Source organism: Rhincodon typus, unplaced genomic scaffold, assembly GCF_021869965.1.
Source record: "Rhincodon typus isolate 14 unplaced genomic scaffold, sRhiTyp1.1 hic_rhity00003430, whole genome shotgun sequence".
Classification (NCBI taxonomy): Eukaryota; Metazoa; Chordata; class Chondrichthyes; order Orectolobiformes; family Rhincodontidae; genus Rhincodon; species Rhincodon typus.
The window spans coordinates 1-13402 of NW_025969068.1; the positions used below are offsets into that span (position 1 = coordinate 1).

The window sequence follows — 13402 nt, forward strand, 5'->3', positions numbered from 1 at the left end:
TAAGACACAAGCTAACATTAAATTATTCCATTCCAATGGATGGAGTTTAGTCAGCTGTAAACAAATTCTTTGATGCAGTTGCAGATTCAAATATCAGAAACACATTAGATGCAATAGGTAGGAGGTTCATTGTCTTTCCACTGAAAGTGTGCTTCTCCTGGTAACCAACAAAAATCTTAGCAGTATTGGATCTAAAGGAGATTGTGTGGCAATGTACATGGTGTCATTGAAACTGAACTCAACTGCATAAGTTATTAAGTTTATGAGTTTGCTGAACTGAGATTCCCACAGAGATGGCCATGATGGAGTGACATAATGCGAATGTCAACAGCTTCTTTGTGTTGGTAAATAAGTTAGTAATGTCAAGAGAGCACATAGACATGTTATTACTGTCAACATGTAGGCTTTGTATGGCATCATTTATGTTGTTGTTAAGATTTACAAGTAACTGATCTTGCTGCATCTCCATGCCAATGATGGCCCAACCAATCAGCACTCCATTCTCATGCTGTACAAGATGTGGGATTTTGTTCAAGTCTGTTTCTTGTGTCATAGTTCTGATAAATGCAACACTGAAAGCTTCAACTTCTTCTCTCCTTTTAGAAATGTTTAAAAACACAATTTATTCTTTTAAGATGCACTTATGTTATAAATAAGTGACAAAGTTGGAGTATAGTGAAGTGTCAATGCAATTTGCAGTGAGAAACATGTAGAATGTACATTCTGAAAGCTGTTGACTAATCTCAAAATTAACCATTAGTGTAACACACCTATCATAGATCAGGAAGTCATCCTTAATTCCTCGGAGCAGCGTCCAAACATCAGGTTGATTAACATCCTGCTGATACACGGGAATTTGATTTTCCACCTTTGAGTTTAGATGTTGGTACTTTTCACGTGAGGATTTCCCTTGGTGATTTACCACAATGAAGGAGACATTCACAAATCCATTTTCGTGTAGTTTTTGTTGCAGGACTGTCAAACTGAAATGATAAATTAATTTATAAACCACAAACTGAAGATAGAATGTTAAATGAGCCTTAGCTAAGGTATATATGAGTTGGGATATTTCATTAAGTTATTATTAATTAATACTGCTAATATTAATTACAAACTAACAAAGTAATTAGAGGAATGAAATAATAGGAATGATAACTTTGTTCAAGTGTTACTCATCTTTCTGAAAGAAAAGAAGTTTTGTTACGTGCTTCCAAAACTGGAAAGTTGCTAAATTTACAATCCTGTCTGCAGCGTTAAAAAGCAATAATCTTGGGCAGCATTGGCAAAGCAGTACTTATTGATATGAATTAGATAAGTTGGTGTTAACTTTCAAAAATTTGATAGACTCCAGATTCCATCAGTCTGGCAAGTACCAAATAAAACCTTTCGTTTAAGAAGGGAGGGAAACAGAAAAAGATAAACTACAGGTAATCAGCCTGACATCTGTCGTGGGGAGAATGAATTGATCAATCATTAAGGAGCTTAGAGCTGAACACTTAGAAAAATTCAAGGTAATCAGAAAGAGTCAGAATGGTTTCATTTCATGAAACGTAAATCATATTTAACTAGTTTATTGGAATCGTCTGAAGGATTACTGTGAGCTGTGGATAAAAGGGAACCTGTACTTTGATTTCCAGAAGGCATTTGACAACGTGCCACAGACAAGGACATGCTGAAAATAAAAGATCATTGTGCTTTTATTGGTGGTGGAATAATATGATAGCATGGTTAGAGGATTAGCTGGCAGAAAACAGCGTATGCATAAATGGGCCTTCTGATTGACAGTTCTGACAAGTACAGTAGCCTTTTACAATTATTATCAAAGATTTAAATGAAGGGAGCGAAGGCATAAATCTGTAAATGACAAAGATAGGTAGGAACATATGTTGTGAAAAGGACATAGGAAGATGCTGAAGAAGAGTCTTTAGACTCAAAACGTTAGCTGTTTTTCTCTGTCCACAAATGTTGCCAGACCTTCTCCAGCGTCTTTTGTTTTTAACTACAGAGGATGCCAATAGATATATATAAGTTCGGACAGTGGGCATAAATCTGCAGATGGAGTATAATGTGGAATGAGTAAGTTGATTTACAAGGAAAGGATGAACAGGCTGGGCTTGTTTCCACTGGAGTTTAGAAGAGTGAGCAGTGATTGTGTGTGAGCAATATTGTTTTAAAATTAAGGGTCACTGTTTCAGGTCAGGGATGAGCAAATTCTTGTTTCTCTTAGGGGGTTGTGTGATTTGGGAATTTTATCTCAAAAATCAGTGGACACAGTGTTAGTGAAGGTTTTTTATTTAAGGTCGAAGTTGATGGATTCTTGTTAGGCAAAGGAGTCACAGGTTATAGGGGGTAGATGGCACAGTGGAAATCAAAACACAAACAGATTAGCCATGATCCTTTTGAATGGTACAGCAGGCCCAATGGGCCAAACAGCCTACTTTGCTTCTAATTCTTATATTTGTGTCATAAGTTTTACAATTTATAGTTTTTTTGAAAGTGAGGGGTGGTGGATGGAAGAGGAGTTCAAACCAGATTGAAATGTGACCCTGGATATTTGCAGAGGATTATCTCAGGATGAATTAATAACTAATTGAATTAAGTTCCAATTCCAAGAACCAGTCCCTAAAACCTGTCTTTTATGCCAAGGGGGAGTACATTATACAAAAAGGTTATTAAAGGGGAAATTTGGAGACAGTGAAATACTGATGCTGGCGTGCTATGTGCAGACTGATTCATCAGTGCACAACTCACCAGAAACTATTCCTCATTCGGCACAATAAATGAATTGCCAGGGGGCTGTGAATTGGAATGAGTTTATATCGATGAGTATGGGGAGAGATAATTTTTAAAATGTGGAACTTAGTGGTTGAGATTTTCAGGTCAGGGTCAGGAGCCCAGCAAATGGAGAATTCTTGGGTTCTGACCCTGTGTCAGTCTCGTGACACTATTTACAAACATTCATATCTTAATTAAGCTGATGGTGCTCGATTAGTGGTGGTGAGCACTGCCACAGAGCTGGAATGACTCCTGAAATGACATGTAGCAATAATTGTGGATTTTTAACAGATCTTTAACACAGTACGGCAAGAATTGACATGACAAGGCTTATGGATGTATGGTATTCCTCAAAATTTGTCAGACAGTTTGAAAATATCTAAAATAAGTAATTGACCACTGTTAGAGTGGATAGTAAACTAATGAAATGGTTCAAATTAATAGCTGGGATGAGACAAGGGTGACATTTTGAATCTTGTACTGCAGGCTACACTGGTATTGTGCAACAAGATAGGATTAATGAATAATACTGAAGTCTAGGTAGGAGTAATCATAATGTGATTGCATTTTACATTCACTTTGAGGGAGGGAAGACTGGGGCCATGCTTAACTTTTTAAAATTTAAATAAGGCCAATTATGAAGCATGAAAGCATGGCTGACAAAAGTAAATTGGCAAGTTGGGTTAACAGAAAGGTAAATAGAGTTGCAGTGTCAGGCATTTAAGTGGATATTTCAGAATATACAGAATAAATACATTTCAATGAGTAAGAAAATTTCCAATAGATTTCATTCCATTAACCCACTGTCTGTGGTTAAATGGAAATATTGAAGATAGCATCAAACTTAAAGAAAAAGCAAGTCATTGTGCAAAGACAGGTGGCACTTAAGAAGATTGGACAGAAAGTAAAAAACAAAGAATCACAAAAAAATGAATAGAAAGAGAAAGAAGTTAGAGTACAAGAGGAATCTAAGAGCTGATAGTAGGAGTTTCTATAAATATTTAAAGAAGAAAATAGTTAACAAAATGAGTGTTGGTCCTACAGAAAGTGGAAGTGAGAGTAAAGCATTACTAACAGAAAATAAGGAATGGCAGATGAGTTGAACAGGTATTTTGCATCAGTCTTCACCACACAGAGTACAAATAACATCCCAGAAGCAACGATACATTGGGAAATGGAAGGAAGGGAGGAACTCAAGAAAATCACAATTATCAGAGAAGTGGTTCTGAGTAAAATTGTTGGAGCTGTGGATTGACAAGAATGGATGGACTTCATCTCAGTGCCTTAAAAGAAGTGGCTAGTGAGATTGATGATGCATTACCTTTAAGTTTTCCAAAATTCCCTGATGTGGGGATAGAAGAAAGCAAATGTAGCTCTTATACAAAAAGGGAAGGGAACAGAAAGGAGGAAATGCCAGGCAGGATAACCTGCCATCTATCATAGAGAAGCTATGGTTAAAAAAGTTACACCCAGCATTCGGATAAGCTCAAAATAATCAGGCAGTCAACATGGTTTGGTGAAAGGGTCATCTTATTTGACCAATCTATTGGAGGTCTTTGAGGAGGTAACAAATGCTGTCGTTAAAGGGGAACTGGAGGGTATACTGTACTTTGATTTTCAGAAGTTATTCAATAATGTGCCATAACAAGGGTTTTTGTAGAAAATAAAAGTTTATGGTGTAATGTGTAACATGTTGGCATGAATTTTGGTTTGGCCGACTAACAGGAAGCAAAGCAGATTGGCAAGATATAATGAGTGGTGTACCACAACTGTTGGTGCTAGGGCCTTAACTGCTTACAATTTATTTAAAAGGACTTAGCAATTTTGGGCCCGGTATCTAAGAAAGGATGTGCTGGCCTTGGTGTGGGTCCAGAGGACGTTTGTAAGAATGATTCCAAGGATGAAGGGCTTGTCATGTCAGGAGAGGCTGAGGACTCTGGGTCTGTACTCAGAGCATAGAAGGATGTGGAGGAAATCAGATTGAAGTTTCCATAATACTGAGATCCCTGGATAGAGTGGACTTGGAGAAGATGCTTCCTCTAATAGGAGAGACTAGAACCTGAAAGCATAGCCTCAGAGTGAAGGGAACGATCCTGTGGAACTGAGATGAGAAGGAATTTCTTCAGCTAGAGGGTTGTTAATTTGTGGAACTTGTTACCACAGAAGGTTGAGGTGGCCAAGTCGTTGAGTGTATTTAAGACAGAGATAGATAGGTTCTTGATTAGTGAGGGGTTCAAGGGTTATGGGCAGAAGTCAGCATAATGGGGTTGAGAAACATATCAGCCATGATCAAGTGGTGGAGCAGACTTGATAGGCCAGATGGCCTAATTTTTGGTCTCAGGTATGTTTGTCAAATTTGCTGATGGCACAAAGTTAGGCAGAAAAATAAGTTGTGAAGAGGACCCAAAAAAAAAGGTTAAATGAATGGACAAAGAAGTGGAAAAATGGAGTATAGTGCAGGAAAAATGTGAAATTATCCATTACGGCAGAAAGAATAAAAGAAAGGATAATATCTAAATGATGAGATATTGCGAAGCACTGAGTTACAGAAGGAACTGAATGCCCCAGTTGCATTTTGGTAAGACAAACAAGGGCAGGGCTTATACAGTTAATGGTAGGGCCCTGCATAGTTTTGTACAACAGAGAGGTCCAGGGGTTCTTTGAAATTTGTATCACATGTAGACAGGGTGGTTAAGAAGGCATTTAGCACACTTGCCTTCATTGCTCAGACCGTTGAATATAGGAGTTGGGACAACATGTTGAGGTTGTACAGGATGTTGGTGAGGCCCCCCCTGGAGTGCTGTGTACAGTTCTGGTCACCCTGCTATACGAAGGATATTATTAAATTGGAGAGGGTTCAGAAGAGATTTATTAGGATATTGCCAGGAATGGAGAGTTTGAGTTAAAAAGATAGGCTGGAGTGTTGGAGGTTGAGCAGTGACCTTAGAGAGATTTATAAAATCATGGAGGGCACAGATAAGGTGAATAGCAAGGGTCTTTTCCCCAGGGTGGGTGAGTTCAAAATGAGAGGACATATTTTTAAGGTGAGAGGAGAAAGATTTACAAAGTTCATGAGAGGCAAGCTTTTTCACACAGACAGTGGTTTGTGTGTGGAATGAACTGCCAGAGGAAGTGGTGGAGGCGGGTACAGTTACAACATTTAAAAGACATGAATAGGAAAGGTTTGGAGGGATATGGGTCAAACACAGGCAAGTGGGATTAGTTTCATTTGGGAACATGATCGGCCTGGACTGGTTGAACAGAAGGGCCTGTTTCCATGCTGTATGACTATGACTCTATGAATAAAAGAAAAAGGGTGCAGTGAGTAATTAGGAAAGCTAATAGAATGTTAATATTTATTGCAAGGAGAATCTAATGCAAAATTAAGTGAATTGTACTTCAGTTATAAAGCACGCTGGTGAGACCACATCTGGAGTACTATGCACAATATTGATCACTTTATTAAAAGGAAAGATATGAATGCATTCGTGGCACTTTGGAGACATTTACCAAACTGGAATCACAAAAATTGGTAAAATTATTCTAACTTATTGATATAATCAGGAACAAATGCATTTAATTTATTATCCTTACCTGAATCAGCAGGTTGTCATCTGAGGTAAGGTTTGGCAGGTTAATCTTGTATCTAATGGAGTTTAGATTTAGAAAATGTGCTTGAAGCATAAAATCCTGAAGGTTCTTGAAAGGTTAGATGTGGAGAGAATGCTTCCCCTTGTGGGAGAATCTAGAACTAGGGGGTCACAAATCAGGGATTCCCATTTAAAACAGAGGTGAATCGGGACTTTCTCCCCCTCAGAGGATCATGAGTCTTTGGAACTCTCTTCCTGAAAAGGTGATGTAAGCAGAGTCCTTAAATATTTCTAAGTCAGAGGTAGATAGATTTTTGTCAAGAGAAAGGTGAAAGGGTTTCAGGAGAGGTGGGCATGTGGATGGGCTGTTAGAATTGGGTGGTACAGTGGCTCAGCGGTTAGCAATATTGCCTCACAGTGGCAGGGACCCAGGTTTGATTCCAGCCTTGGGCGACTGTGTGGAGTTTACATGTTCTCCCCATGTCTGCATGGGTTTCCTCAGGGTGCTCCAGTTTCCTCCCACAGGCCAAAGATGTGTAGGGTTAGGTAGATTGGCCATGCTAACTTCCCCATAATGTACAGGTTAGGTGGGTTAGCCATGGGAAATGCAGGGTTACAGGGATGTGGTGGGTCTGGGTGGGATGCTGTTTGGAGGGTCAGTGTGGATTCTAGGGGCTGAATGGCCTGCTTCCACATTGTAGGGATTCCTATAAAGATAAGCCATGATCTTATAGAACGGCTTGATGGGCTGAACAACCTCTGTTGCTTCTGATTCATGTGTTTGTAGGCAGTTATGAAACGTGCTACATTCATAATATGCAACAGAACTGACAAAACTGGTGCAGAATTAGGCTTTGTAAATTTCTACGATCTGGAAGTGTAAATAAATAACAGACCAATAGTGAAAACTGAAATGAGATTATTCTTGCTTCTTGCTACTACAGAGCATTATTTTCCCTGTTGGACATCAGGGGCTTTCAGTAACACTCTAATTTCATTAGAACTTGGAAAGGGCATGAAAAGTTTTGGACTCCAGAATGATCCACACAAAGGAGACATTGTGGCCCATTGTGCTGTGCCAAGACTTTAGAAGAGCTATAGAATTGTAGGGTTAGGGAATAAAAAGTGTGTTAGATACTGCTGAGCTAGCTCTCTGATAGTCATTACTTGCCAGACGTCTGCTGCTGGAAAAAATCCTGTCATTTCCAGTTCAGCTGAAAGTTTGCCAATTTGTGATTTTGCTGTTCAAGCCAGTATGTGACCTTGTGTATACTGCATTATTCCTCCACATAAACATATAAAACAATTCCACCTTGTTGACATAAAAAGGAGCAAATGCACTTAATTTATTGCTCTTACCCAGCTGCCTGAGTCAGACAGAAATGTCAGCTAGCCTGGAGCAGGGCCACAACTGTCACTTTGCCCAGAGAATCGGTCATTGGTTCTTTCCCTCCAATGGTCCATGCTGGTGGCTTGTTGCAGTGCTCCTGACCCTCCACCCACCCCACCAGGAGCAGGCAGAGAGTCAGGGCAACGCCCAGCCCTTTTCGCATTAACGCTCAGGGCTTTGGCTGAAAGAAAAGTATTAAAGTCTTGATTTGATGAAATTTTAACAACTTTTGCAACTGGACAGTACACATTTTGGACATAACCCATTCTTCCAGATTTTCATTTCAGACCACCATCAATATCCAGTTCACCATAATGATTTCTGAAGAAGGGCCCCGACCCAAAACGTCAGCTTTCCTGCTCCTCTGATGCTGCCTGGCCTGCTGTGTTCCTCCAGCTCCACGCTGTGTTATCTCTGACTCCAGCATCGGCAGTTCTTACTATCTCCGAGTTAGAATTTGGTGTTTGTAAAATGCTAGGTGGAGGAAGCATTGCATGGTCCCTTTAAAATATCCTTTTTTCTGTGCTTAGAGATTTAAAATGGATGTCTGTGAGCAGCAGCTTGAAAGTTTGTAAGTACATAGAGAGCACCCGAATTGAAACATTTATATCAAAAGGCCATACAGTTGACAGGCCAAGCAACAGTTTTACCAAGACAACAAGTATTCAATTTAGCCAATCAGTTTGAACCAGGCACTTAGACATTAATAAACAATTAAATTTAAATCTGATGGCTTTAACAACATGTTGACCAATCCTATTGTAAGAAATGTTGATATGTCTTCAAGAGTATAAAGGAAGGGGCCAGAGCTAACTACCATCCGCCAGATCCAATAGCCTTCAGCTCTCAAAAGAGAATCGCAGGCTGTCATAGCCTTCTCTATGTCTTAGAGAAAGCACCATCTAAACATCAAAGGTACCATCAGCACAACTAGTTAATATTCTGAAGAAGGGTCCCAACCTGAAAGGTCAGTCTTCCTGCTCCCCTGATGCTGCTTGGCCTGCTGTGTTCATCCAGCTCCACACAGTGTTATCTCACCATAATGATAGTTTTGTTTTATAATAAACCACAATTTTATTGGAATATAATTTTATTCATTGTACTTTCATAGAAGAATATTTTGGACAGTATTAAAATACTCTCAACACATTAGAATCCCTACAGTGTGGAAACAGGCCCTTCAGCCCAACAAGTCCACACTGACTCTCAGAGCATCCCACCCAGATCCATTCCCCTATAACCCACCCAATCTACACATCCCTGAACACTGCGGGCAATGTAGCATGGCCAATTCACCTAGCCTGCACATCTTTGGACTGTAGGAGGGAACTGGAGCACCCAGAGGAAACCCATGCAGACATGAGGAGAATGTGCAAACTCTGCACAGAAAGTCACCCGAGGCTGGAATCAAACCCAGGTCCCTGGTGCTGTGAGGCAGCAGTGCTAACCACTGAGCCACCATGCCACCCCTATGATTCAGATACTCAAGCAAACCAAAATCTTACTTAGCCTGGTGTTAAAGCAAATTGCTGCAAATATAGAGTTAGCATAAATCTCCCTAGAGAATATTTGATTTCTTTAGGACAATTGAGCATTGCTACCTCATTTCTAAATTCACCGTTTAATGATGACTCAAATCCCATTTGCACTACATGGATTGTACCAACTTTGCTGGTTAATTTGGGATCATATCTTCCAATTCCACCAATTTATACTCAATTCAATTAAGCTTCCCTCTTTTTGGGAAAAGAACGGTGTAAATTCATCTACTTCTCCATTTGTCAGTGTTAATGGGCAGAAAAATAAAACTAACATTTCAGGTCAAAGAACTTTCACCAGAACAGAAAAGTCAGAATTCTGTTTTGTTTTCCACAGACACTCCCACAGCCAGATTGTTTCCAGCATTTTCTGGATTGATTTCTGCACCTGGTCTGTTTAGTCTATCCTAGATGTTTAGTAAGAAAAGGCCTCAAGACATCAAATCTGCTGCACTCTTCTTCAATGAGATTGTGGCTGATCTCACAATCCTCAATTACATTTTCCTGCTTTTCCACAGAACCCTTGATTCCCTACTTATTAAAAATTCATCTCAGTGTTGCATGTACTTCACGACCCAGCCTGGACAACACTCTGTGTTAAAGAATTCCACCAATTCTATACCCTCTGAGAGAAGAAATTCCTCATCTCTGTCTTAAAAGGTGTGATCCTTATTCTGAGATTGTGCCCTCTGGTTCTAGACTCTCCCACAAGAGGAAACAACCTTTCCATCTTGTTAAGTTCTCCAAGAATCTTCTATGTTTGAATAAGATCATCTCTCATTCTTTTATAGCCCAATACATAAAGGCTCAACTTACTCCATCTCTCCTCGCAAGATAGTTCTCCATCCTGGGGATCAGCCAAGTGAACCTTCTCTGGTCTGCCTCCAATGTCAGTATATCTCTCCTTATTTAAGGGGCCCAAAACTATTCACAATATTCCAGCTGTGGTCTGATTAGTGTCTTGAACAATTTTAGCAAAACTTCCCTGTTTTTATACTCCATTCCCTTTGAAATAAAGGCCAACATTCCATTTGCTCTTCCCATGACCCTCTGTACCTGGATGCTGGCTTCCTGTGATTTGTGGGTGAGGATTTACAAATCCCTCAGTTCTGTAGATGTATGCAATCTTTTCTTCCTGTCAAAATATATAAATCTCTCATTTTCCCATAATATATTTTACCTGCCAAGTTTTTGCCCGCTCACTTACCATGTCTATATCCTTCTGCAGACTTTTTGTGTCATTATTACCACTTGCTTCCCAACCTATTTTTGTGTTATCTGCAAACTTGGTGACAGGAAATTCACCATTCTCATCCAAGTCCTTAATATAAATTGTAAATAACTGTGGCCTCAGCACAGATCCCTGCGGCTGTTCACTAATTATAGGTTTCCATCCCAACAATAGCCCCATTATCCCAACCCTCTGTTTTTTTAATGTAAAAAATGAAAATCATGAGCAAAAACAAAGTTGCTGGAAAAGCTCAGCAGGTCTGGCAGCATCTGTGAAGGCTGAGAAGTTCTGAGGAAGGGTCACCGGACCCGAAACGTTAACTCTGTTTTTTCTTTCACAGATGCTGCCAGACCTGCTGAGCTTTTCCAGCAACTTTGTTTTTGCTCTGTTTTCTATGAGTTAGCCCACCCTCTATCCATGCTAATATACTGCCTCTGACACATTCGGCTCTTATCTTATTAAGTTGCCTAATGCGTGGTATCTTATTAAGCATCTTCTGAAAATCCAAATTTGGATTTTGGTTGCCTTATCCCCTTCCTAGAATTCTTCTTCCTCACTGGGATATGATTTTGCTGCGAGCCATGATCTATTTTCTTAAAAGTCTGCCATTATTCCTCAATCATCTTTGCTGCTGAACTCCTTTCCCAGTCCACTCCAGCCAACTCTGCCATTATTCCTTTGTGATTACCCTCATTTAAGTTTACACAGAAGTTTCAGACCCAGGTTCCTCCCTCCTGAATTCTACCATCTTACAGTGACTGTTTCCAAGGGGATCTTTTACTCGGAAATAATTTATTAAATCTGCTTATTACTCATTCCCAGGTTCAAAATAGCCTGATCCCTACTTGGACCCACAAAATTTTGTCCCTAACATAATCGATTCTTCCTCATGACTTCCTCTGCCAATCTATCCCAATCTACATGAAGGTTAAAAGTCACACATGATTAACATGCTGCTTTTGTTACATGCTCTCATCTTTTGATTTATTCCCTGTCCTTCCATATAGTTTTAAGGGGAGGGGGGCTGATAGACTACTTCTGCAAGTGTTTTTTTTTCCCTTTTTTTATCTCCACCCATTGGATCCTGCATCTTCTGATTCAAGATCATTTCTTGCTTTTGTACTTATTTCATCCCACACTAACAGCTACTCTGTCTTTCTGTCCGCCCTTTCAAAAAGTCACATACCCCTGAACATTTAATTCTCAGTTTTGATCTCCTTGCAATCATGTCTCTGTAATGGCTACAACATGATACCCATTAACAACATTGACTTCTGAGGAAGGGTCACCAGACATGAAACATTAACTCTGTTTTTTCTTTCGCAGATGCTGCCAGACCTGCTGATCTTTTCCAGCAACTTCTGTTTTTGTTCCTGATTCACAGCATCCGCAGTTCTTTCGGTTTTTATGATGATAGCCATTAACCTGTATTTGAGCAGTTGATTCATTTATTTTGTTCTGCATACTACTGCGTACAAGTAAAGATCATTAATTTTGGCATTTTACCATTTCACCCTGTCCCCTGACCCTATTTATTGCCTTTTTTTAAATGTTTGGATACTCTGTCCCAATCACTGCCCTATAATGCTGCCAAATCCTCTTGTCAGTCAATATTTCCCCTCTCCCAAACCCACCCCCGCCTCGTTGAAAGCCCTCTCGACAGTCCTAATTATTTTGATTGGTCAAGGCATGGTAGGAGGCGATGTTTGCTGTTGTTGAAACATCCAGTTCAGTTAGCTATATTTATAGTTTGAAACTGGCAGTGGATGGATTTTCAAGAAGTGTGGTTTAGATCTTCATATACTAGAGTTGAAATAGGAATCCGTACAACATGGCGAACACCAGCACAGGGCGATTCTCTATTCATTTAGCGTGCTGTGTTTTATTTAAGTTATAAATTCGAACTGTTGGCACTGAACAAGACAGATTTGTGAAGATTGCTCCATTTCTTGTGTTGGTAGATGCCTTGTAAAGCACGAGCAACGCTTGCCAATTCTGCAACAGCTTCTATTTCATATCGATTGCACAGATTCTAACGTTTTCAGATTAAAAATAACCCCTAGAAATACTCAAAAGGAATCTAAATCTACAAAAATTTCAAAGATTTTTGAAAAGGGTCCTAAAGGATAAAAAAAGACGCGAACAGGTTCTGAAATTAACGCAATAATAACTGGGCAGTACTTAACATAATTATTCGGTGGCTTCAAATACATTTCAATCACAAAACCTGAACGAGTAACTCCAACGATCGGACTTTTCATCATAAACTGCGTGACTCAATCGCACTCATTCACTGAGCAAAAGACATCGCTGATTTAAAAAAACAATCAGTTTTAATTGTTTGCTTCATTAGACTTGGCACGTTTTCTAAAAAAAAGGCCGCTGACAAAATAAGGAAAAAGTACCACTCTACCTTGCACTATTAATTGCTATTTACTTATTTTAACAGTTTAATGCAAACATATCCGTTAACTTCATTAAAACGTACAACATTATGCCTTACGTGTTGTTTTGGTCTTCTTATTTAGTTCTTATTTCTGCTCCGATTGGTCTTTTCTATCGGGCTACCAGTTGTTCCTCGCTATTTATATTCCTGTTGTTTATCTCTGTCTCTTTGCAGTCACAAGATTTGGCTCAAAGTTCACATCTGTCAGCCATACAGTAAAAAGAAAACCAGCAACTATGTGCCCAGTTCCCACTTTCTCGTCTTTTTTAAAAGCTATTGTTTCACTTCATGAAAAAGGCAACAGTCAGATACTTATTCCGATATTTCCTAATGGTGTTACTAACATTTTTAGATGTGAAAGTATTTCAAGGCCCTGTGGTAGAATGTAGAATATTATGAAATAAACAATATGTTTAAAACTAACTGCTTCCA

At 39.4% G+C, this 13402-nt stretch overlaps 1 protein-coding gene across 1 annotated transcript; it reads right to left on the minus strand.

Moving 5' to 3' along the window:
- Positions 1-720: 720 nt before the first annotated feature.
- LOC109919438 (selenoprotein P) lies at positions 721-13162 on the minus strand (the record flags this gene model as incomplete). The annotated part of the gene is made up of 3 exons (XM_048593662.1): positions 13028-13162; positions 7725-7936; positions 721-983 (listed from the first exon to the last, which is right to left on the minus strand). Coding segments are annotated over exons 2-3 (457 nt in total), but the record flags the coding sequence as incomplete, so codon positions are not given.
- Positions 13163-13402: the final 240 nt, after the last annotated feature.